Below are 22,525 nucleotides of genomic sequence, written 5' to 3'. Positions count from 1 at the left end.
ATTTGAAGATGTCAATTCGGTGATGGGTATGCGTAGGGGTTTTTTACAATTCTCTCTACTTTTGAATATGTTTGAGATTTTCTATAGAAGATATGTTTAAAGCCCTTTGCCCTGTGTCATTCTCTGAAGCAGGGTGATGACAGCTAAGAGTCCGTGGGTGCTCTGTAAATATTCCACCAGGAAGTGCTAACATATGGCCCCATCCCCCCACACTCAGTCTTGGCCCCTCCCATACTGGCAAGAGCTAAGCTCACCATATCTCTGCAATATCCCATGTCTCGAATTACTAAACTCCGTCCTCCCCAGTTCCAGGACCAGGTGCCTGAGAGATTAAATCTCACCTCTGATGTCCCAGAAAGATGCAATTGAAGTCAACTTCTGCCCACTGGGAATGGCAGAAAAGCCCTAGCTGGAGGCCGTGCAGTCACTGGCTCACTAAAAAGAGTTGAGTCTCTTTTTAGTGAATTGGGTTCGACTGATTCGGGGGCTGGCTGACCTTGGCTTTCATGATTTGGCTGTGGTTCCAGATTGGCTCCAGGCCCAGCCCTAAGGCCCAACTGGCTACTGGAAGACCAAGGGCCAGCAGGGAAGCCTTGGGCTTGGACAGGTGCCCCAGATGGAGAAATAATGCATGACTATGAGTCTGGACTCCTCTAGGACATGGGAATCCAGCCATGATAATAATTAAATGGATTTTTCCCATGGACTGGGCTGAACATTTGCTGGGGAGGCTGGGGCAGGCGGGTGGGACAACAAGAACCCAGGACACCACCATCCTCTACTCCCTACTCATCAAGTGCATTCCACGTGTTTTTTTTGTGTGGGGGGGTGGGTTTTTTGTTGTTTTTGCTGTTGTTGTTTAATTTTGAGACAGAGTTTCACTCTTCTTGCCCAGGCTGGAATGCAGTGGAGTAATCTCGGCTCACTGCAACCTCTGCCTCCCAGGTTCAAGCAATTCTCCTGCCTCAGCCTCCTGAGTAGCTGGGATTATACGCACACACCACCATACCTGGCTAATTTTTGTATTTTTAGTAGAGACGCGGGTTCACTGTGTTGGCCAGGGTGGTCTCGAACTCCTGGTCTCAGGTGATCCGCCCACCCCAGCCTCCCAAAGTGTTGGGATTACATGCGTGAGCCACCACACTCAGCCATACTAGGCACTGTTTTAAGCACTTTTTACAAGTATCAACTCATTTAACTCTAACAGTCACCCTTTGCAGTTGGTACTATTCTCCCATTTTAGAGATGGATAAAATGAAGACTAGAGATAAAGCCACCTTCTCCAGCCAGTAAGCAGCAGCATAGGCATTTGAATCCAGGTGGGCTGGCTCAGCAGGGGACAGCAAAGTTTGTATTAAAAGGCCAGATAGGCCGGGCACGGTGGCTCACACCTGTAATCCCAGCACTTTGGGAGGCCAAGGCGGGTGGATCACGAGGTCAGGAGATCGAGACCATCCTGGCTAACATGGTGAAACCCCGTCTCTACTAAAAAAAAATACAAAAAATTAGCTGGGCGTGGTGGCGGGCGCCTGTGGTCCCAGCTACTCAGGAGGCTGAGGCAGGAGAATGGCGTGAACCCGGGAGGCAGAGTTTGCAGTGAGCTGAGATCGCGCCACTGCACTCCAGCCTGGATGACAGAGCAAGACTCCATCTCAAAATAAATAAATAAATAAATAAATAGATACATAAAATTAAAAAAAAAAAAAGGCCAGATAGTAAAATTTATTAAAAAAAAAAAATGCTGGGTGCGGTGGCTCATGCCTGTAATCCTAACATTTTGGGAGGCCAAGGCGGGTGGATCACCAGGTCAGGAGATCGAGACCATTCTGGCCAACATGGTGAAACCCCGTCTCTACTAAAAATACAAAAAAAAAAAAAAACATTAGCCGGGCATGGTAGCACATGCCTGTAGTCCCAGCTACTCGGGAGACTGAGACAGGAGAATCGCTTGAACCCAGGAGGTGAGGTTGCGGTGAGCCAAGATCGTGCCACTGCATTCCAGCCTGGGTGACACAGTGAGACTCAGTCTCAAAAAAAATTATAAAAAAGAGCCAGGCTGCAGCAGGGCAGGAGAATTGCTTGAACCTGGGAGGTGCAGGTTGCAGTGAGCTGAGATCACACCACTGCACTCCAGCCTGGGTGACAGAGCGAGATTCCATATCAAAAAAAAAAAAAAAAGCCCAGATAGTAAATAAATATTTTTTGCTTCGTGACTCAGCTGTTATAGCAGGAAAACAGCCACCATAGCTATGTAAATGAATGGAAGGGAATGTGTTCCAATAAACATTCAATCACCTAAACAATTTGTGATCCTTTCATACAATGGAATACTATGCAGCCCTGAAAAGGAATGAAGCACTGATCCAGGCTATAACAATGAAGCTTGAAAACATGATGCTAAGTGAAAAAAAAGACAGGCACAAAAGGCCATAGTGTGAGATTCCATTGATCTGAAATGTCCTGAACAGGCGAATCCATAGAGACAGAAAGCAGATTTGTGGTTGCCAGGGGCTGTGGGAGGGGGAATGAGGAGTGACTGCTGATGGGGACAAGGCCAAATAGTCAATAGTTTCTGCTTTGTGACTCAGCCATTATAGCAGGAAAACAGCCATAGAAATGTAAATGAATGGAAGGAAGTATGTTCCAATAAACATTCAATCACCTAAACAAATCATGATCATTTCCCACAGTGGAATATTATGCAGCCCTGAAAAGGAATGAAGCACTGATCCAGGCTATGATGATGAACCTTGAAAACGTGATGCTGAGTTAAAAAAAAAAAAAAAGACAGACACAAAAGGCTATAGTGTGAGATTCCATTGATCTGAAATGTCCAGAACAGGTGAATCCATAGAGACAGAAAGCAGGTTTGTGGTTGCCAGGGGCAGGGGAAGGGTGAATGAGGAATGACTGCTGATGAGGACAGGGTTTTCTTTTAGGGGTATGCAAATTCTTTAGAACTAGATAGAGGTGACAACTGCACAACACTGTAAATATGCTAAGTGCCTCTAAACTGCACACTTTAAAATGGTAAATTTTGGCCAGGTGTGATGGCTCACACTTGTAATCCCAGCACTTTGGGAGGCCAAGGTGGGAGGATCACTTGAGCCCAAGAGTTCGAGACCAGCCCAAGCAACAAAGCGAGACCCATCTCTTCAAAAAATCAAAAAATTAGCTGGATGTGTTGACACACATCTGTAGTCCCAGCTACTTGGGAGGCTGGGGGCGGGGATCATTTCAGCCCCTGAGGTCGAGGCTGCAGTGAGCCATGATCCCGCCACTGCCCTCCAGCCTGAGCAACAGAGTGAGACTCGGTCTCAAAAAAGAAATAAATAATAAAATGGTGAATTTTGTGTTAGGTGAATTTCACCTCAAAAAACAGTTTTACAAAAACAGACATCCAGTTCATAAGCTGAGGTTCTCTGACTTCTGCTGTATGACATTGCTTAACAAATCCCAGAGATTAAAAAAAAAAAGGAAAAGAAAATAACCCCAGGCACAGGCACATAAAACCTTAGCTCAGAGCCCCACACACAGCACTTTTTGTTAGTAGTGTCAGAGGCCTGTGAACCAGAGCAACTCCATCTTGAACAGGAGCTGAGTAAAATAAGGCTGAAACCTACTGGGCTGCATTCCCAGTTAAGGCATTCTAAGTCACAGGATGAGACAGGAGATTGGCACAAGATACAGGTCATAAAGACCTTGCTAATAGAACAGTTCGCAGTAAAGAAGGCTGCACGGCTGGACGCAGTGGCTTATGCCTGCAATCCCACCACTTTGGGAGGCCGAGGTGGGCAGATCACCTGAGGTCAGGAGTTCGAGACTAGCCTAGCCAACATGGTGAAACATTGTCTCTACTAAAAACGCAAAAATTAGCTGGGTGTGGTGGTGGACGCCTGTAATTCCAGCTACTCGGGAGGCTGAGGCAGGAGAATCACTTGAACCCCGGAGTGGAGGTTGCAGTGAGCCAAGATTGCGCTGCTGCCCTCCAGCCTGGGCGACAAAAGTGAAACTCCTCCAAAAAAAAAAAAAAAAAAAAAAAAGCAGCAGCAGCAGCCAGCCCAAACCCATCAAAACCAAGATGGCAACAAGAGTGACCTCTGGTCATCCTACACTTCCCCAGCGCCATGACAGTTTGCAAATGCCATGGCAATGATAGGAAGTTATCCTATATGGTCTTAAAAGAGGAGGCATGAATAATCCACCCCTCGTTTAACCTATAATCAAGAAATAACCATAAAAATAGGCAAGCAGGCTGGGCGTGGTGGCTCACGCCTGTAATCCCAGCACTTTGGGAGGCTGAGGCAGAAGGATCACCTGAGGTCAGGAGTTTGAGACCAGCCTGGCCAACATGGTGAATCCCTATCTCTACTAAAAATACAAAAAAATAGGTCGGGCACGGTGGCTCATGCCTGTAATCCCAGCACTTTGGGAGGCCGAGTCGGGTGGATCATGAGGTCAGGAGATCAAGACCATCCTGGCTAACACGGTGAAACCCTGTCTTTACTAAAAAAAAAAAATTAGCCGGGCGTGGTGGCACATGCCTGTAATCCCAGCTACTCAGGAAGCTGAGTCAGGAGAATCGCTTGAACCCAGGATGCAGAGGTTGCAGTGAGCCGAGATCATGCCACTGCACTTCAGCTTGGTCAACAAGAGCGAAACTCCGTCTGAAAAAAAAAAAAAAGGCAACCAGCAGCTATCAGGGCTGCTCTGCCTACGGAGCAGTCATTCTTTATTCCTTCACTTTCCTAATAAACTTGCTTTCACTTTACTCTGTGGACTCACCCTGAATTCTTTCTTGCGCGAGATCCAAGAACCCTCTCTTGGGGTCTGGATCGGGACCCCATTCCTGTAACAGTAGTAGCGAGCGGGGTCTTCATTATTAGCATCATTAGTGCCACCATAGTGAATGCTGTTGACTCTGACGTTGAGCCCAAGCCCAGCCCTGCCCCATGTTCCTTCTCCTCTGGCCTCATCCCAACCTCGCTTAAGATCCAGGGCCCAAGGCTCTGCCTATCTGTGCCAACGCTACAACTCATGAGAGCCGGCCCTGCTCCATAATCAGTGGCTACTCTTGTGACTCCTCTAGTCTCTCTGCAGCCTGGAGGGGTCTTGATTTTTTTTTTTTTTTTTTTTTTTTTTGAGACAGAGTTTTGTTTTTGTTGCCCAGGCTGGAGTGCAGTGGCGCGATCTCAGCTTACCGCACCCTCTGCCTCCCAGGTTCAAGCGATTCTCCTGTCTCAGCCTCCTGAGTAGCTGGGATTACAGGTGCATGCCACCACGCACGGCTAATTTTTGTATTTTTAGTAGAGACGGGGTTTCATCATATTGGTCAGGCTGGTCTCAAACTCCTGACCTCAGGAGATCTGCCTGCCTTGGCCTCCCAAAGTGCTGGGATTACAGGCGTGAGCCACCGCGCCCGGCCAAGGGGCCTTGATTAATCCTGACAAGTGGGCCTCCTGAGGTGGAAGGAAACCTGGGGTAGAGGTGATTCACTGTGGAATTTCCAGCCTTCCTTCTGCCTCCCAGGCCCAGCCCAGCCCCGATGCATTGGTGTGTGAGTGCCTGAATGTGGGTGTACATGTGTGTGTTTCAGATCCTGACCCCAAACTGGCCCCACATCATTCATCAGGCTTTTTGTGCATTTAGCAATCCCTCCCTGACACTCACTTGGTCTTGAGTCTGTGCTGGGCACTTCTGGACACCCCCAAAAAACTCAGCATCTCCTAGACTTGGGGAGACAAAACTGGACAAAGAACCTTCCAGCACTGTAAGTACAGTGTAGGTTGAAGGGAGGAACAGCAGGTCAGGGAGCTGGGAGGGAGTAATGGGAGCAAGGGATAACCACGGAGGCTCCCTGGAGGAAGGATCCTGCCCCAGAAGGTCACAAATCCTACGTAGACGCTAAGGAAAGAGCCTGCCATCCATGACATGTCCCTCGCTTAAAACAAGGCAGTCTCTGCCCCAACCCCAAGCTTTAAAGGGAAATCAGGCGGGGTGCAGTTGCTCATGCCTGTCATCCCAACACTTTGGGAGGCCAAAGCGGGTGGATTACCTGGGGTCATGAGTTCAAGACCAGCTTGGCCAATGTGGTAAAATTCCATCTCCACTAAAAATAGAAAAATTAGCTACCCTTGGTGGTGCATGCCTGTAGTCCCAGCTACTCAGGAGGCTGAGGCAAGAGAATCACCTTAACCTGGGAAAAAAGATGTTACTAAGAAAATTGTACAGAAGAGGAAGTATGTTTACTAATCATTAAGTAGAAGTGTGTCATCATAAAGGTCTTCATCCTCGTCATCTTCATGTTGAATAGGCTGAGGAGGAGGAAGAGAAGGGGTTGGTCTTGCTGTCTGAGGGGTGGCAGAGGCGGAAGAGGTGGAGGAGGTGGAAGGGAAGAGAAGAGAGGCAGACACACTCCATGTAATTTATTGAAAAAAATCCACGTGCCAGGTGCAGTGGCTCACGCCTGTAATCCCAGCACTTTGGGAGGCTGAGGTGGGCGGATCACCTGAGGTCAGGAGTTTGAGATCAGCCTGCCCAACGTGGTGAAACCCCATCTCTACTAAAAATACAAAAATTATCCGGGCATAGTGGCAGGTACCTGTAATCCCAGCTACTCAGGAGGCTGAGGCAGGAGAATCGCTTGAACCCAGGAGGTGGAGGCTGCAGTGAGCTGAGATTACGCCACTGTACTCCAGCCTGGGGGACAGAATGAGACTCTGCCAGAAACAAAGAGAAAGAGAGAAAGAAAGAGAGAAAGAAGGAAAGAAAGAAAGAAGGAAGGAAGGAAGGAAGGAAGGAAGGCAGGCAGGAAGGGGAAGGGAAGGGAAGGGAAGGGAAGGGAAGGGAAGGATGGAAGGAAGGAAGGAAGGAAGGAAGGAAGGAAGGAAGGAAGGAAGGAGGGAAGGAGGGAGGGAGGGAGGGAAGGAGAAGGGAAGGAAGGAAGAAAATATGGAAGAGGAAGTATATTTACTATTCATTAAGTAGAGAATCATCATAAAGGTCTTCATCCTCACCATCTTCATGTTGAGTAGGCTGAGGAGGAGGAAGAGGAGGGGTCTTGCTGTCTCAGGGGTGACAGAGGTGGAAGAGGTGGAAGGGGAAACAGGAGAGGCAGGCACATTCCATGTAATTTTTATTGAAACAAATCCAGGTATAAGTTGACCCTCACAGGTCAAACCCATGTTGTTCAAGGGTCAACTGTACTCCGTATGACACTCTATGGTGGACATATGTCATTATACATTTGTCCAAACCCATAGGATGTACACCACCAAGAGCAAACCCTAATGGAAATGATTAATTTTGGGTGGTAATGATGTGTCAGTGAAGGTTCATCGATTGTAACAGATATACCATTCTGGTGCTGGATGGTGATAATACGAGAGTCTGTGCATGTGTCAAGGCAGGGGGTAGAACTCTCTGTAACTTCTGCTCAATTTTGCCACGAACCTAAAACTGCTCTAGGCCAGGCATGGTGGCTCACGCCTGTAATCCCGGCACTTTGGGAGGCTAAGGCAGGAGGATCCCTTGAGTCCAGGAGATTGAGACCAGCCTGGCCAACATAGCGAGACCCTCATCTCTATAAAATATTAAAAATAGAGGCCGATGCAGGTGGATCACCTGAGGGTCAGGAGTTCAAGACTAGCCTGGCCAACATGGTGAAACTCATTCTCTACTAAAAATACAAAAATCAGCCGGGAGTGGTGATAGGCACCTGTAATCCCAGCTACTCGGGAGGCTGAGGCAGGAGAATAGCTTGAACCTGGGAGGCGGAGGCTGCAGTGAGCCAAGATTGTGCCACTACACTCCAGCCTAGGCAACAGTGTGAGACTCTGTCTCAAAAAAAAAAAAAAAAAATAGCCTGTAATCCCAGCACTTTGAGAAGCCAAGACGGGTGGATCACCGGAGGTCGGGAGTTTGAGACCAGCCTGGCCAACATGCTGAAACCCCATCTCCACTAAAAATACAAAAATTAACTGGAAGTGGTGGATGGGCACCTGTAATCTCAGCTCCTTGGGAGGCTGAGGCAGGAGAATCACTTGAACCTGGGAGGCAGGGCTGCAGTGAGCAGAGATTGCACCACTACACTCCAGCCTGGATGACAGAGGGAGACCCTGTCTCAAAAAATAATAATAATAATAAAAAAATAAAGCTGGGTGCAGTGGCTCACGCCTGTAATCCTAGCACTTTGGGAGGCCGAGGCAGGAGGATTGCTTGAGGCCAAGAGTTTAAGACCAACCTGGCCAGCACAGCAAGACTCCATCTTTAAAAATAATAATAATAATAAAACAGTTCAAAAAAAGTCTTAAAATTATTTATCGGCCAGGCATGGTGGCTCACACTTGTAATCCCAGCACTTTGGGAGGCCAAGTTGGGTGGATCACCTGAGTCAGGGGTTCAAGACCAGCCTGGCCTACATGGCAAAACCCCATCTCTACTAAAAATACAAAAATTAGCCAGGCATGGTGGCACATGCCTGTAATCCCAGCTACTTGGTAGGCTGTGGCAGGGAGGCATGAGAATTGCTTGAATCTGGGAGGTGGAGGTTGTAGTGAGCTGAGTTCGTGCCATTGCACTCCAGACTGGGCAACAGACCGAGACTCCATCTCAAAAAAAAAAAATTATTGGTGACTTAGGTTTTCAGCACTGCCTTAAATTTTGTGGCAAAGAGGATGCCTCAACCTAGTCCCTGCCTCAGCCTACAACCTTCACATGGTTCTACCAGGCAGAGCTCCTATCCCCAAATCCTGGGAAACGAGCTTGGAGGAGGACATTTTCTCTTACTCCCCTGGGAAGTGTCCCCCATTCACTCTATCCCTTAGCACCCTACATCCTGAGCCTCCAATGTGTGCCCAGCTTTTTTCTGGGAGGTTCCCAGAAAGAGGACACCTGAGGAGGCTCCAGGGGTAGCCCCCAGGGGAATCCCAGGCCTGGCTTAGGCTGGACATTCCCAGGCCCGCCCTGGCTGAGTCTCCAGCCAGTGGGTCTCCTGGAAACTCCCCGGGCTGGTTTTGAGGTGGGAGCCCCACAGGGAAGCAATTTACATACACAACAGCCCAGTCATGTCAATCTGCCCCATCTGATGCCAGAATAAAGGGGAGATGGGCCCATTCTGCAGGTCTCAGTCACAGGTGCCCGGAGAAGAGGAAGGACATTTCACTGTCAGCCCAGGTGAGTCCAGAAGCCAGCTCCTGGGACAATGCCAGGGTCCTGAACACTCATGCTCAACCCCTGCTCTTAGCTACTACTGGTGGCTTGGAATCAAGGGCTGGAACTGGATGAGAGGTGACAGCCCCTGGTCCCCGTGGGCTCAGAGCAGGCCTCAGCAAACACTGTCCTCGGCCCCTGCACCCATGCTCTGCCTGAGCCTGAAGTGTTGGTTGCAAAAAAAGCAGAAGGCAGTGCCAACTTCAGGCCTCTGCTTTTCTCCTCTCCCTCAACACAGCCGGTCTTACCAGTACAGCAGGCGGCAGCTGAGAGTCCCCTCTGGTGGCCAGCAGCGGCTACAGAGCTGTCACTATGGGGAGGGACAGGACTTGCTGGGTTGCCTCGATCTACCTCTCTGGAGAATAGGCAGAGTTTATGGAGTCTGAATCACCTGGTCTCCAGGCCCCTCCGGGGATGGGCCTGGCTTACTGACCGCTGACCTCAGCCTAGGAGGGACAGAAGAGACTGGGGGAGACCGTGAGGCCCAGATGACCTTGACCCAGGGTACGCTGCCCCATGTCCCTGCTGCCTCCCGCCCACAGCTCTACGAGAGGCAGGTCTGTCATTCGCCGCTGGACTTTGACAGTGGCCAAAGGCTCTGCTCAGTTCTCTGTGCCTGTCTCCGTCCAGCACTGCCGAGGTTCTCTGCTGAGGCCAACCAGAAATACCCCTTGGAAGCTGGAATCCTGCAACAATGGCCCAGGGTGTCCTCTGGATCCTACTCGGATTGCTACTGTGGTCAGACCCAGGGACAGGTGAGTCAGGGAGCAGAGTCCTGGGACCAAACCTCTTGGCTCTGCAGAAGGTGTACTGCTGTCCCATCTATGACTTGCCCTGCATGGAGTGAGGCTGGAGACTCAAGCTCTCAAAGAAGCTCCAGCATGGGGACATAGATATTCCCATCTCCACAGAGTCAGGGCAAAGTTAGGGGGAGGAATCTGGGGCCTGGGGAGCAAAAGTAGGGAAGGCTTCCTGGAGGAGGAGACATAAGAGCTAGGCTAGGAAGAAAGAGAAATGATTTGGTGGAGAAGCCAGAAAGGGCATTTTTTGCAGAAAAGAACAAAGCTACACAGGTTAGGTGATGGACTGGAAAAGAATCTAGATTCTAGACAGAAGAGTGTGGCAAGTAAGACTTCCTGGATTCAAATTCTACTACTGGCCAGGCCTGTCATCCCAGCACTTTGGGAGACCAGGGGAGGCAGATCACTTGAGATCAGGAGTTCGAGACCAGCCTGGCCAACACAGTGAAACCCTATCTCTACTGAAAATACAAAAATTAGCCAGGCATGGTGGCAGGCACCTATAATCCCAGCTACCCAGGAGGCTGAGGCCAGAAAATTGCTTGAACTCAGGAGGTCGCAGTGAGCTGAGCACTACTGCACTCCAGCTTGGATGATAGAGCAAGACTCCGTCTCAACAAAACAAAACAAAACAAAAAAGGCAAATCCTGCCTCTGCCACTTCCTTGTTGAGTGACCTTAGGCAGGTAACTTAACCTCTGTGTGCTTCAGATGCCTCATCTGTAAGGGGACACCATCTTAATCCCTTTGTGCTTCTATGCCAGAGTACCTGAAACTGAGTAAATTTGTAAAGAAGAGAAATTTACTTTCTTGCAGTTCTGCAGGCTAGGAAGTCCCAAATGCCAGTGCTTTGATCTTGGACATCCCAGCCTCTAGAACTATGAGAAATAAATTTCCGTTCTTTTTTTTTTTTTTTTTTTAGACAGAGTCTCACTCTGTCGCCCAGGCTGGAGTGCAGCAGCATGATCTCAGGCTCACTGCAACCTCCACCTCCTGGGTTCAAGAGATCCTCCTGCCTCAGCCCCCCAAGTAGCTGGGATTATAGGCACCCGCAACTGCACCCGGCTAACTTTTGTATTTTTAGTAGAAATGGGGTTTCACCATGTTGGCCAGGCTGGTCTCAAACTCCTGACCTCAAGTGATCCACCCGCGTCAGCCTCCCAAAGTGCTGGGATTACAGGCATGAGCCAGCACACCTGGCCAAATTTCTGTTTTTCATAAATTACTCAACCTCAGAGATCTGTTATAGCAGCACCAATGTACTAAGACAGGGGCTAATAGGACCTACCTCACAAGGGTTGTGAAGATTAACTGCATTAATAAGTCACCTAGACTAGTAGCTAGCACATAGTAAATGTTTACTGAATGTTAGCTATTATTTGATAACCCATCTCTGAACCAGCTCTGAGCCTAACTTTAGCATTTCTAGGTTTGCAGTTCAGCCACTGACATTTCCCCAACATGGCACAAGCCCATCCTGCTCTTCCCCCTGCCTCCCAGGCATCTTTCTTTCTATTTTATTTAATTAATTAATTAATTTATTTATTTATTTATTTATTTATTTTGTGATGGAGTCTCACTCTGTCACCCAGGCTGGAATGCAGTGGGGGGTTCTCGGCTCACTGCAACCTCCGCATCCTGGGTTCAAGCAGTTCTCCTGCCTCAGCCTCCTGAGTAGCTGGAGTTACAGGTGTGTGCCACCACACCCAGCTAATTTTTGTATTTTTAGTAGTGACGGAGTCTCACCATGTTGATCCGGCTGGTCCTGAACTCCCGACCTCAGGTGATCCACCCGCCTCCGCCTCCCAAAGTGCTGGGATTACAGGCGCGAGCCACTGTGCCTGGCCCTTTTTTTTTTTTTTTGAGACAAAGTCTCGCTCTGTCACCCAGGCTGGAGTGCAGTGGCGCGATCTCGGCTCACTGCAACCTCCACCTCCCATGTTCAAGTGATTCTCCCATCTCAGCCTCCCAAATAGCTAGGATTACAGGCACACACCACCATGCCCGGCTAATTTTTGTATTTTTATTAGAGACAGGGTTTCACGGTGTTGGCCAGGTTGGCCTTGAACTCCTGATCTCAGGTGATCCACTCACCTCGGCCTCCCAAAGTGCTGGGATTACAGGCCTGAGCCACCGCAGCCAGTCCCAGGCATCTTTCAAAATACCTTTCCCTCTAACATCCCCAACTTTTAACTTCAATTCATCACAAAAGACCATCCATCTCTCCCTCTCAAGATCTGGGGACTCTTCTACTTTTGTCCACTGCAATGTCACTACCTACCTTCTGCCACCTTCATCTCTCACCTCCACACTGTCTCCCCTTTTCTATCCTGGCACCCCAAAAATCCATTTCCTTATGGCAGCCAAATAAATCTAAGCCTAAGAAAGGAGTCTTAGAATGCCAGGTTTGTCACACCTCTGTCCTGCTCATAAACCTGTCATGGCTCTCCAGTACTCACAGACAGTCTGAGCTTCTTAACCAACAGGCAACAGTCTGTGTACCTCAGTTTCCTCATCTATACAAGGATAGTGTTGGGGGTCATGGGGTTATCACATGGAGGGCTGGGAGCATTGGGAAGATGTGGAATCAATACAAGGAGGCTCAGGAATGGGTGCGGCTGGGCTAACACATTCTTTCCTCCTGCAGCCTCCCTGCCCCTGCTCATGGACTCTGTCATCCAGGCCCTGGCTGAGCTGGAGCAGAAAGCGCCAGCTGCCAAGGCCAGACACACAGTTTCTGCATGGCTGATGTCAGCCCCAAACGCTGGCCCCCACAATCACCTCTACCACTTCCTGCTGGGGACACAGAGCCTCAATGCTGCAGAGGTGGATCCCTGCCCACTGAGCCCAGAGCTGCAAGGCCTGACCAAGGAGGTGGCCCAACATGATGTACGAGAAGGGCAGGAATACGGGGTGGTGCTGGCACCCGATGGCTCGACCGTGGCTGTGGAGCCTCTGCTGGCGGGGCTGGAGGCGGGGCTGCAAGGGCGCAGGGTCATAAATTTGCCCTTGGACAGCACGGCTGCCCCTTGGGGGACTGGAGTCACCTTTCCAGATGTTGCGGCCATTGCTCCAGATGTAAGAGTCACCTCCTCCCCAGGACTCAGGGATGCCTCTCCAGATGTCACCACTGCAGATATTGGAGCCAACTCTCCAGATGCTACAAAAGGCTGTCCAGATGTCCAAGCTTCCTTGCCAGATGCCAAAGCCAAGTCCCCACCAACCATGGTGGACAGCCTCCTGGCAGTCACCCTGGCTGGAAAACTGGGCCTGACCTTCCTCCAGGGTTCCCAGACCCAGAGCCATCCAGACCTGGGAACTGAGGGCTGCTGGGACCAGCTCTCTGCCCCTCGGACCTTTACGCTCCTGGACCCCAAGGCATCTCTGTTAACCATGGCCTTCCTCAATGGCGCCCTGGATGGGGTCATCCTTGGAGACTACCTGAGCCAGACTCCTGAGCCCCGGCCATCCCTCAGCCACTTGCTGAGCCAGTACTATGGGGCTGGGGTGGCCAGAGACCCAGCGTTCCGCAGCAACTTCCGACGGCAGAACACGGCTGCTCTGACTTCAGCCTCCATCCTGGCCCAGCAGGTGTGGGGAACCCTTGTCCTTCTACAGAGGCTGGAGCCAGTACACCCCCAGCTTCAGTGCATGAGCCAAGAACAGCTGGCCCAGGTGGCCGCCAATGCTACCAAGGAGTTCACTGAGGACTTCCTGGGTGAGGAAGTTCCCCACACCCTGTGATCCTTCCCATTACAGATACAGACGCCCCCAACCCCGTATGTTCAGGGAAGTTGAGGACTAGGAGAGTCCAGAGGGGGCAACAAGGGATCTGGTCGGGGGTGGGTGGAACAGCTGCACAGGTGAGGAAATGCAAGAGTTGGGCCTTGAGGGATGAATAGGAGTTCATCTGATTTTGTTTTGCTTCATTTTATTTATTTGCATTAATTTATGTGGTGCAAGTGTAACTTTGTTTCTCACATAGATTGCATAGTGGTCAAGTCTGGGCTTTTAGGTACCCATCACTCCGATAACATACATCGACCCATTAAGCAATCTGTCATCATCCTCCCTCCTCTCTCTCCCTCACCCTTCTGAATCTCCACTATCTATCTTTCCACAAGTGTGTGGAAAGATACATACATCCATGCATACACGTTATTTAGCTCCCATTTATAAGTGAGAACTTATGGTATTTGTTTTTCTGTGTTTGACTTGTTTCACTTGAGATAATGGCCTCCAGTTCCATCCAAGTTGCTGCAAAAGACTTTCTTTCTTCTTTTTTTTTTTTTTTTTTTTTTTTGAGTCTCTCTCTGTCGCCCAGGCTGGAGTGCAGTGGCACGATCTCGGCTCACTGCAACCTCCGCCTCCTCGGTTCAAGCAATTCTCCTGTCTCAGCCTCCCGAGTAGCTGGGACTACAGGCATGTGCCACCATGTCTGGGTAATTTTTTGTATTTTTAGTAGAGATGGAATTTCACCATTTTATCAGGATGGTCTCGATATCCTGACCTTGTGATCCACCCGCTTCGGCCTCCCAAAGTGCTAGGATTATGGGCGTGAGCCACCGTGCCCAGCCGACATTATGTCATTTTTTATGGCTGAGTAGTATTCCATTTCCTGCTGACCACTGTAGACAGCCTCCTGGCAATCACCCTAGCTGGAAACCTGGGCCTGACCTTCGTCCAGGGCTCTCAGACCCAGAGCCATCCATGCCTGTGATATATATCATATTTTCTTTATCCAATTCTCTGTTGATGGACACTTAAGTTAATTCCTTACCTTTGCTATTGTGAATAGTGCTCTGATCAACATGTGAATGCAGGTATCTTTTTAATATAATGATTTATTTTCCTTTGGGTAGATATCCAGTAGTGGGATTGCTGGATTGAATGATAGTTCCAATTTATTATTATTATTATTATTATTATTATTTAGACAGAGTTTCACTCTTCTCTCCCAGGCTGGGGTGCAATGGCACGATCTCGGCTCACTGCAACCTCCACCTCCAGGGTTCAAGCGTTTCTCCTGCCTCAGCCTCCTAAGTAGCTGGGATTACAGGTGCCTGCCACCATGCTCAGCTAATCTTTGTATTTTTAGTAGAGACAGAGTTTCACCATGTTGGCCCAGGCTGGTCTCAAACTCCTAACCTCAGGTGATCCACCCACCTCAGCCTCCCAAAGTGCTGGGGTTACAGGCGTGAGCCATCACCCGGCTTTTCTGTCTTTTTAATAATAGCTATTCTGATTAGAGGAAGATGATATCTCATTGTGGTTTTAATTTGCATTTCTCTGATGATTGGTGTTCAGCATGTTTTCCTTTGCCTATTGGCCATGTGTATATCTTCTTTTGAAAAATGTCTATTAATGTCTTTTGCCCACCTTTTAGTGGGTCTTTCTTTCTTTCTTTCTTTCTTTCTTTTCTTTCTTGAGTTGAGTTCCTTGTAAATTCTGGATATTAGTCCCACACCAAGTGCATAGTTTGCAAATATTTTCTCCCATTCTGAAGGTTGTCTGTTCATTCTATTGATTATGTCTTTGCTGTGCAGAAGCTTTTTGGTTTAATTAAGTCCCATTTGTCTATTTTTGTTTCTTTTGCCCTGTGCTTTTGAGGTCTTAGTCATGAATTCTTTGCCTAGCCCAATGTTCAGAAGTGTTTTCCTTAGGTTTTCTTCTGGTATTTTAGAGTTTCAGGTCTTACATGTAAGTCTTTAATCTATCTTGAGTAATTTTTTTTTTTTTTTTTTTTTTGAGACAGAGTTTTTGCTCTGCTGCCCAGGCTGGAGTGCAAAGGTGTGATCTCAGCTCACTGCAACCTTTGCCTCCCGGGTTAAAGCAATTCTCCTGCCTTAGCCTCCCATGTAGCTGGGATTACAGGTACCCACCACCATGCGTGGCTAATTTTTGTATTTTTAGTAGAGATGGGGTTTCACCATGTTGGCCAGGCTAGTCTCAAACTCTTGACCTCAGGTGATCCACCCACCTCAGACTCCAAAACTGCTGGGATTACAGGCATGAGCCAGCTCACCTGGCCTTGAGTTAATATTTGTATATGGTAAGAGTTAGGGGTCCAGTTTCATTCTTCTGCATATGGTTGGCCAGTTGTCCCAGCACCATTAACACCATTTACTGAAATAGGGAGTCCTTTTCCCATTGCTTATTTTTGTTGACTTAGTTGAAAATTATTGTTTGTAGGTGTGCAGCTTTACTTCTGGGTTCTCTATTTCATTCCATTGGTCTATGTGTCTGTTTTTGTAACAGTACCATGCTGTTTTGGTTACTATAGTCTTGTAGTATAATTTGAAGTCAGGTAATGTGATACCTTGCTCGTTTTGCTTAGAATTGCTTTTGCTACTTGGGCTCATTTTTGGTTCCTTACGAATTTCAGGGTAGTTTTGTCTAATTCTGTGAAAAATGACATTGATATTTTGATAGAGATTGCATTGAATCTGTAGATTGCTTTGGGAAATCTGATTTATTTTTTTCTAGAAAATGAGGTCTCACTATGTTGCCCAGGCTGGTCTTGAACTCCTGGGCTCAAGCGATCCACCCACCTTGGCCTCCCAAAGTGCTGGGATTACAGGAGTGAGCCACCATGCCTGCCCCCACTCCCAATTTTTTTTTTTTTTTTTTTTGAGACAGAGTCTTGCTCTGTCGCCCAGGCTGGCGTGCAATGGCACAATCCCGGCTCACTGCAACCTCCACCTCCCAGGTTCAAGCGAGTTGTCTCATGCCTCAGCCTCCCAAGTAGCTGGGATTACAGGCATGTGCCACCAGCCTGGCTGATTTTTGTATTTTTAGTAGAGACCAGGTTTCACCATATTGGCCAGGCTGGTCTCAAACTCCTGACCTCAAGTGATCCACCCGCCGCCTTGTCCTCCCAAACTGCTGGGATTACAGGTGTGACCCACTACGTCCGGCCCACCCCCAATTTTTTTTTAATAAAAATAAAATAGATTTAGTTGAGTATAGTTAGTTGGTCCCCAGGCAGGACCAATGTGGGGTGAGACTGGACCCTTTCCAAATCTGAGAGGAGGCTGAGGGATGGTCTGTATGTGTGCTTTAATGGGGGTGGTGGGGGCAGGCAGAGAAACACTTCCTGACCCCAGCCTTGAACCCCCTTGCCTGTAGGATGCCCGGCCATCCACCCCCGCTGCCGCTGGGGAGCGGCGCCTTATCGGGGCCACCCGAAGCCGCTGCAGCTGCCGCTGGGATTCTTGTACGTGCATCACACCTACGTGCCTGCACCACCCTGCACGGACTTCGCGCGCTGCGCAGCCAACATGCGCTCCATGCAGCGCTACCACCAGGACACGCAAGGCTGGGAAGACATCGGCTACAGGTAGGAGGGACCCGACCGGGGAGGGGGCGGGACCCACGTTCGGGGATGGGGTCTGAGTGGGCAGAGCCTGATGCAGGGGACCCGGCTTGAACCCGAATAAAGTTGGCAAGACCAAGGAGGAGTCCTGATAGGTAGAGCCAAGTTAGAGAGGTAGCGTGGCCTAGGCTAGGGGCGGGGCCTTAATAGGGACCGGGAATAGCTAAACAGTGAGACTCGAGTCAGGGTAGAGAAGTAGTACAGGAGGCGGGATCTGGGAGAGGAGCGGGACCTGTGGCAGAGTCCGGGTCTGGGGCCAGGCAGAGGTGGCCTAAAACAGACAAGGAGGTCTGGTGCGGTGGCTCCCGCCTGTAATCTCACCACTTTGGGAGGCTGAGACGAGAGGATCGCTGGAACCCAGCAGTTCGAGACCAGCCTGAGCAATATAGGAAGACACCCCCCATACCACCCATCTCTACAAATAAAAAAACTCAAAAAGGCCAGGCGCAGGGGCTCACGCCTGTAATCCCAGCACTTTGGGAGGCCGAGGCGGGCAGATCACGAGGTCAGGAGATTGAGACCATCCTGGCTAACACGGTGAAACCCCGTCTCTACTAAAAAATACAAAAAATTTAACCAGGCGTGATGGCAGGCGCCTGTAGTCCCAGCTACTTGAGAGGCTGAGGCAGGAGAATGGCGTGAACCCAGGAGGTGGAGCTTGCAGTGTGCCGAGATCGCGCCATTGCACTACAGCCTGGGCGACAGAGCGAGACTCCGTCTCAAAAAAAAAAAAAAAAAAAAAAAAAAAAGCCGGGCGTGGTGTTGCGTGCCTGTAGTCCCAGCTACTCCGCAGGCTAAGGTGGGAGGATCGCTGGAGCCCAGGAGTTCAAGGCTTGAGTGAGTTATGATCCCATCTCTGCACTCTAGCCTGAGTGACAGAGCGAGAACCCGTCTGGAAAAGAAGAAAGAGGCCGGGCGCGGTGGCTCACGCCTGTAATCCCAGCACTTTGGGAGGCTGAGGCGGGCGGACCACCTGAGGTCGGGAGTTCCAGACCAGCCTGACCAACATGGAGAAACCCCGTCTCTACTAAAAATACAAAATTAGCCGGGCATGGTGGCGCATGCCTGTAATCCCAGCTAGTCGGGAGGCTGAGACAGGAGAATCACTTGAACCTGGGAGGCGGAGGTTGCAGTGAGCCGAGATCGCGCCATTGCACTCTAGCCTGGGCTACAAGAGGGAAACTCCGTCTCCAAAAGGGAAGGGAAGGGAAGAAGGGAGGGGCGGCGAGGGGAGGGGAGGGGAGGGGAGAAGCCTGGGCACAGTAGCTCACGCCTGTAATCACAGCACTTTGGGAGGCCGAGGCGGGCAGATTGCCTGAGGTCAGGAGTTCGAGACCAGCCTGGCCAACATGGCGAAACACGGTCTCTACCAAAAATAAAAATTAAAAAAAAAAATAGATGGGCGTGGTGGCGGGCGCCTGTAATCCCAGCTACTTCGGAGGCTGAGACAGGAGAATCTCTTGAACCCGGGAGGTGGAGGTGGCAGCGAGCCGAGATCGCGCCCTTGCACTTCAGCCTCAGCGACAAGCGTGAAACTCCATCAAAAAAAAAAAAAAGGAAGGAAGGAAGGAAGGAAGGAAGGGAGGGAGGGAGGGAGGAAGGAAGGAAGGAAAAAAGAAAACAGAAAAGCGCTCTGAATTGGGCAAGAACTGGACTTGAGAAAAGGCAGAGGTGGGGAGGAGGAGGGCAGAAAGGGGCGTGCCAGTACTGAAGGGCAGATCCAGAGAAACCGAACGGTTCTAGAGTGGCAGCTGGTGTGAGAGTGGAACAGAGCTGGATGGGGCGCAGGCGGCGCGACCCCCCGGGTCTTGGGGTCGGTGGCCCTTGGCACACCAACCGAATCGGGGAGAAGCGGATAAGGGCCCGGGTCCCCCTCACGCCGCATGGTGCTTGCTTCTCCCTCCCCTCTGCAGTTTCGTGGTGGGCTCGGACGGCTACGTGTACGAGGGACGCGGCTGGCACTGGGTGGGCGCCCACACGCTCGGCCACAACTCCCGCGGCTTCGGCGTGGCCATAGTGGGCAACTACACCGCGGCGCTGCCCACCGAGGCCGCTCTGCGCACGGTGCGCGACACGCTCCCGAGTTGTGCGGTGCGCGCCGGCCTCCTGCGGCCAGACTATGCGCTGCTGGGCCACCGCCAGCTGGTGCGCACCGACTGCCCCGGCGACGCTCTCTTCGACCTGCTGCGCACCTGGCCGCACTTCACCGCGGTGAGTCTTCGCAGCCTGCACTACCACGGCCCGCCGCTCCTCCGTCTACACAAGCTCCACGAGGCCCCTGCCCCCTGCCTGTAACAGCTGTGCCCGCACAGCCTCAGCCAGGCCCCCAACTTCCCTGCGGCACGTCTATTCAGGCAACCTAGGCCCAGCCTTTGCGGGTCACTCTGTGGGCAACATCCCTGATCCTGTGACTTCTGCCTATGCAGCCTCAGCTCAGCCCCAGACCCAGCCAGCCTGTCCTTTCCCCAGCTCCTAATACCTCTACCTTTCCAGCCAGGGCATGGACCCTGACACCCGCCAACAGCCCCTCCGCCCTCACAACCTCAGCCTGGCCGTCATGACTTCTCTACCCAAGTCACAACCCGTCAGGCTGCACCACTTCACCCTGGCCTGCCGAACCTTGACCTCACCGCTGCCCCTACCCGAAGGCCCTCTGTCCACACAACACAAACCTAGGCTGTGACCTTTTGCCTTCACAACTTCTGTCCAGTCCTTAATCCTGTGTTGCAATTCTCTGCCCAGACAATCTCAACTCTGAGGTTGCTTGTTTCATCCCTGACTCCTTAACCCCTGATGACAACTCTTATGCCAGCACAACTTTGACCTGATGACCTCATCCCAGCCCTTGACTGCCATCACTAAAACAACTTTAGAATCACACCTGAACAATCTCATGCTACCTACATACTGCCACTCCATTTCATTAAGCTATTGACTAGCATATCCATCTCGGCCTATAGTTGGCTTTGTCCCCACTCTCTCACTTTGGGCCACTGTCTCCTCCCTGATCCAGGGTTCCACCACCAGGAGGGCAGACCCAGCCACACACCACAACCACCCCCAAGCCTCACACTCTCTTGTCTTTTTCCAGACTGTGAAGCCAAGACCTTCCAGGAGTGTCTCTCAGAGATCCAGGAGGGGGCCACCCCCAAGGACCCTGCCAGCCACAGACCTCCAATAAAGACAGCATGGAAACAAAGTCTCTGTTCCTGCATCATCACGCATTGTCTTAGTTTGGGTCTTCCCAAAAGCAGACCTTAAGACAATAATTCCAGTACAAGTAGTTTATTGAGAGGAGATCCCAGGGCAGGGCACAGTGGCTCACATCTGTAATCCCAGCACTTTGGGAGGCCGAGGCGAGGGGATCACCTGAGCTCAGGAGTTTGAGAACAACCTGGGCAATAGAGTGAAATCTCATCTCTGCAAAAAATTTTTTTAAATTATCCAGGCATAGCCAGGCGCGGCGGCTCATGCCTATAATCCCAGCATGTTGGGAGGCTGAGGAGGGTGGATCGCCTGAGCTGGGGAGTTCAAGACCAGCCTGGCCAACATGACAAAACCCTGTCTCTAACAAAAATACAAAAAATTAGCCAGGAGTGGTGGCACATGCTTGAGGTAGAAGGATCACTTGGGCCTACGAGGCAGAGGTTGCAGTGAGCTGAAATCGCACCACTGCACTCCAGCCTGGGAGACAGAGCGAGACCCTGTCTCAAAAAAAGGAAAAATTATCCAGGTATAATGTGTGCCTGTAGTCCCAGCTACTCCGGAGGCTGAGGTGGGAGAATTGCTTCGGCTGGGAGGTCGAGGCTGCAGTGAACCATGATTGCGTCACTGTACTCCAGCCTGGACAACAGAGTGAGAGCTTATCTCAAAGAAAAAAAAAAAGAAAGAAGGAAAGAAAGAGGAAAGAAGGGAGAAAGGGAGGGAGGGAGGGAGGGAGGAGGGAGGAAGGAAGGAAGGAAGGAAGGAAGGAAGGAAGGAAGGAAGGAAAGAAAAAAAAAGAAAAAGAAAAAAAAGAGAGGTGAACAACCCAGGTACCAACGCAGGGAACTGGAGGCAGCCAGGAAATAATGTGTTTTCAAGCAAGTTTCCACTGTAGGCAAGAGAGCTCAGTCTCACTGGGAAGCCCTGGGGGAGAGCATAGGACACATACCTGAGTTATCCCACACAAGGGTTGAGGGAGCTGGAGTATTTATACACTAATTCCCATCAGTTATTAGGTGAGGGATGCTCTCAGGGACATGTTAATTCTTTGGCACTTTTGGAATGCTTGTTACACGGACATAGTGGACTCCATCTGCTAGACACAAATGGCTGCAAATGTCACCTCCTCAGGGAAGTCCTCTCTGATTTTTCCAGCTCAAAGAGTGGCATTTTTGCTCAGCATTCACTGCAGCCTATTTCCTTCTAGGTCCTCCTTACCAGCTAGAAATGTCTCATGTATGAGTTTAGGATCTTATCTACCTCCATCATCTGTGAGCTCCAGGAAGGCAGAAACCAAGTTTGGTTAGTTCTCTGCAGCCTCTCCAGCATCTAGCACGTAATAGGCACTCGGGAAACATTTGTTGACTAGACAAAGGCTTACATGAATCTTTTGAAACTGATATTATCGTCTTGTACAAATAAGGAAACCGAGGCTCAGAGAGAGGAAATGACTTGTCTGAGGTCACACAGAGGGAGAGGGGCCAGCTGGTACCCGTCTCCTGGACCAGATTGATGCTGACTCATTTATTCCTCAGAATGGCATTTATTCACTTCTGGCTTTCAAGTAAACAATTGTGGAAGCCTAACAGAGATACAAGAAAGTGCTCCCAAGGGCACAGCTTGATGAATTTTCACAACAGCATACACCCATGTAACCAGGACCCAGCTCAAGAAATAGAACATGTTAAGCCAAGCATGGTGGCACACATCTGCAGTCCCAGCCACTACAGAGGCTGAGGCAGGAGGAGTGCCTGAGCCCAGGAGTAGGAGACCAGCCCGGGCAACATAGTGAGACCCTGTCTCTTTACAAAAAAAAAAAAAATTAAAATTAGCCGGCCATGGTGGCATGCACCTGCAGTCCCAGCTACTTATGAGGCTGAGGCAGGAGGATTGCCTGAGCCCAGGAATTCCAGATTGCAGTGACCCACAATCATGCC

The 22,525-nt window shown here is 50.3% G+C and overlaps 1 protein-coding gene across 1 annotated transcript; it reads left to right on the top strand.

Annotated features, from left to right (window-relative positions):
• Positions 1–9,774: 9,774 nt before the first annotated feature.
• Positions 9,775–20,583, top strand: PGLYRP2 (peptidoglycan recognition protein 2). Its single transcript, XM_032171542.2, has 5 exons — positions 9,775–9,965; positions 12,657–13,727; positions 17,138–17,348; positions 19,298–19,595; positions 20,476–20,583. The coding sequence occupies exons 1-5, from the start codon at positions 9,905–9,907 to the stop codon at positions 20,563–20,565; spliced, it is 1,731 nt and encodes a 576-aa protein (XP_032027433.1). The 5' UTR covers positions 9,775–9,904; the 3' UTR covers positions 20,566–20,583.
• The last annotated feature ends 1,942 nt before the right edge of the window (positions 20,584–22,525 follow it).

Source organism: Hylobates moloch, unplaced genomic scaffold (genome assembly GCF_009828535.3).
Source record: "Hylobates moloch isolate HMO894 unplaced genomic scaffold, HMol_V3 SCAFFOLD_12, whole genome shotgun sequence".
Classification (NCBI taxonomy): domain Eukaryota; kingdom Metazoa; phylum Chordata; class Mammalia; order Primates; family Hylobatidae; genus Hylobates; species Hylobates moloch.
The sequence above is the reverse complement of the archived record's forward strand: the minus strand, read 5'-3'. Positions and strand labels throughout refer to the sequence as shown.

Bases quoted from the DNA above. Each gene is read 5' to 3' on its own strand.
- PGLYRP2 (XM_032171542.2), top strand. From the start codon at position 9,905: ATGGCCCAGGGTGTCCTCTGGATCCTACTCGGATTGCTACTGTGGTCA. The intron at 17,349-19,297 runs GTAGGAGGGACC...TCCCCTCTGCAG, and splicing joins TGGGAAGACATCGGCTACAG to TTTCGTGGTGGGCTCGGACG. The intron at 19,596-20,475 runs GTGAGTCTTCGC...GTCTTTTTCCAG, and splicing joins CCTGGCCGCACTTCACCGCG to ACTGTGAAGCCAAGACCTTC.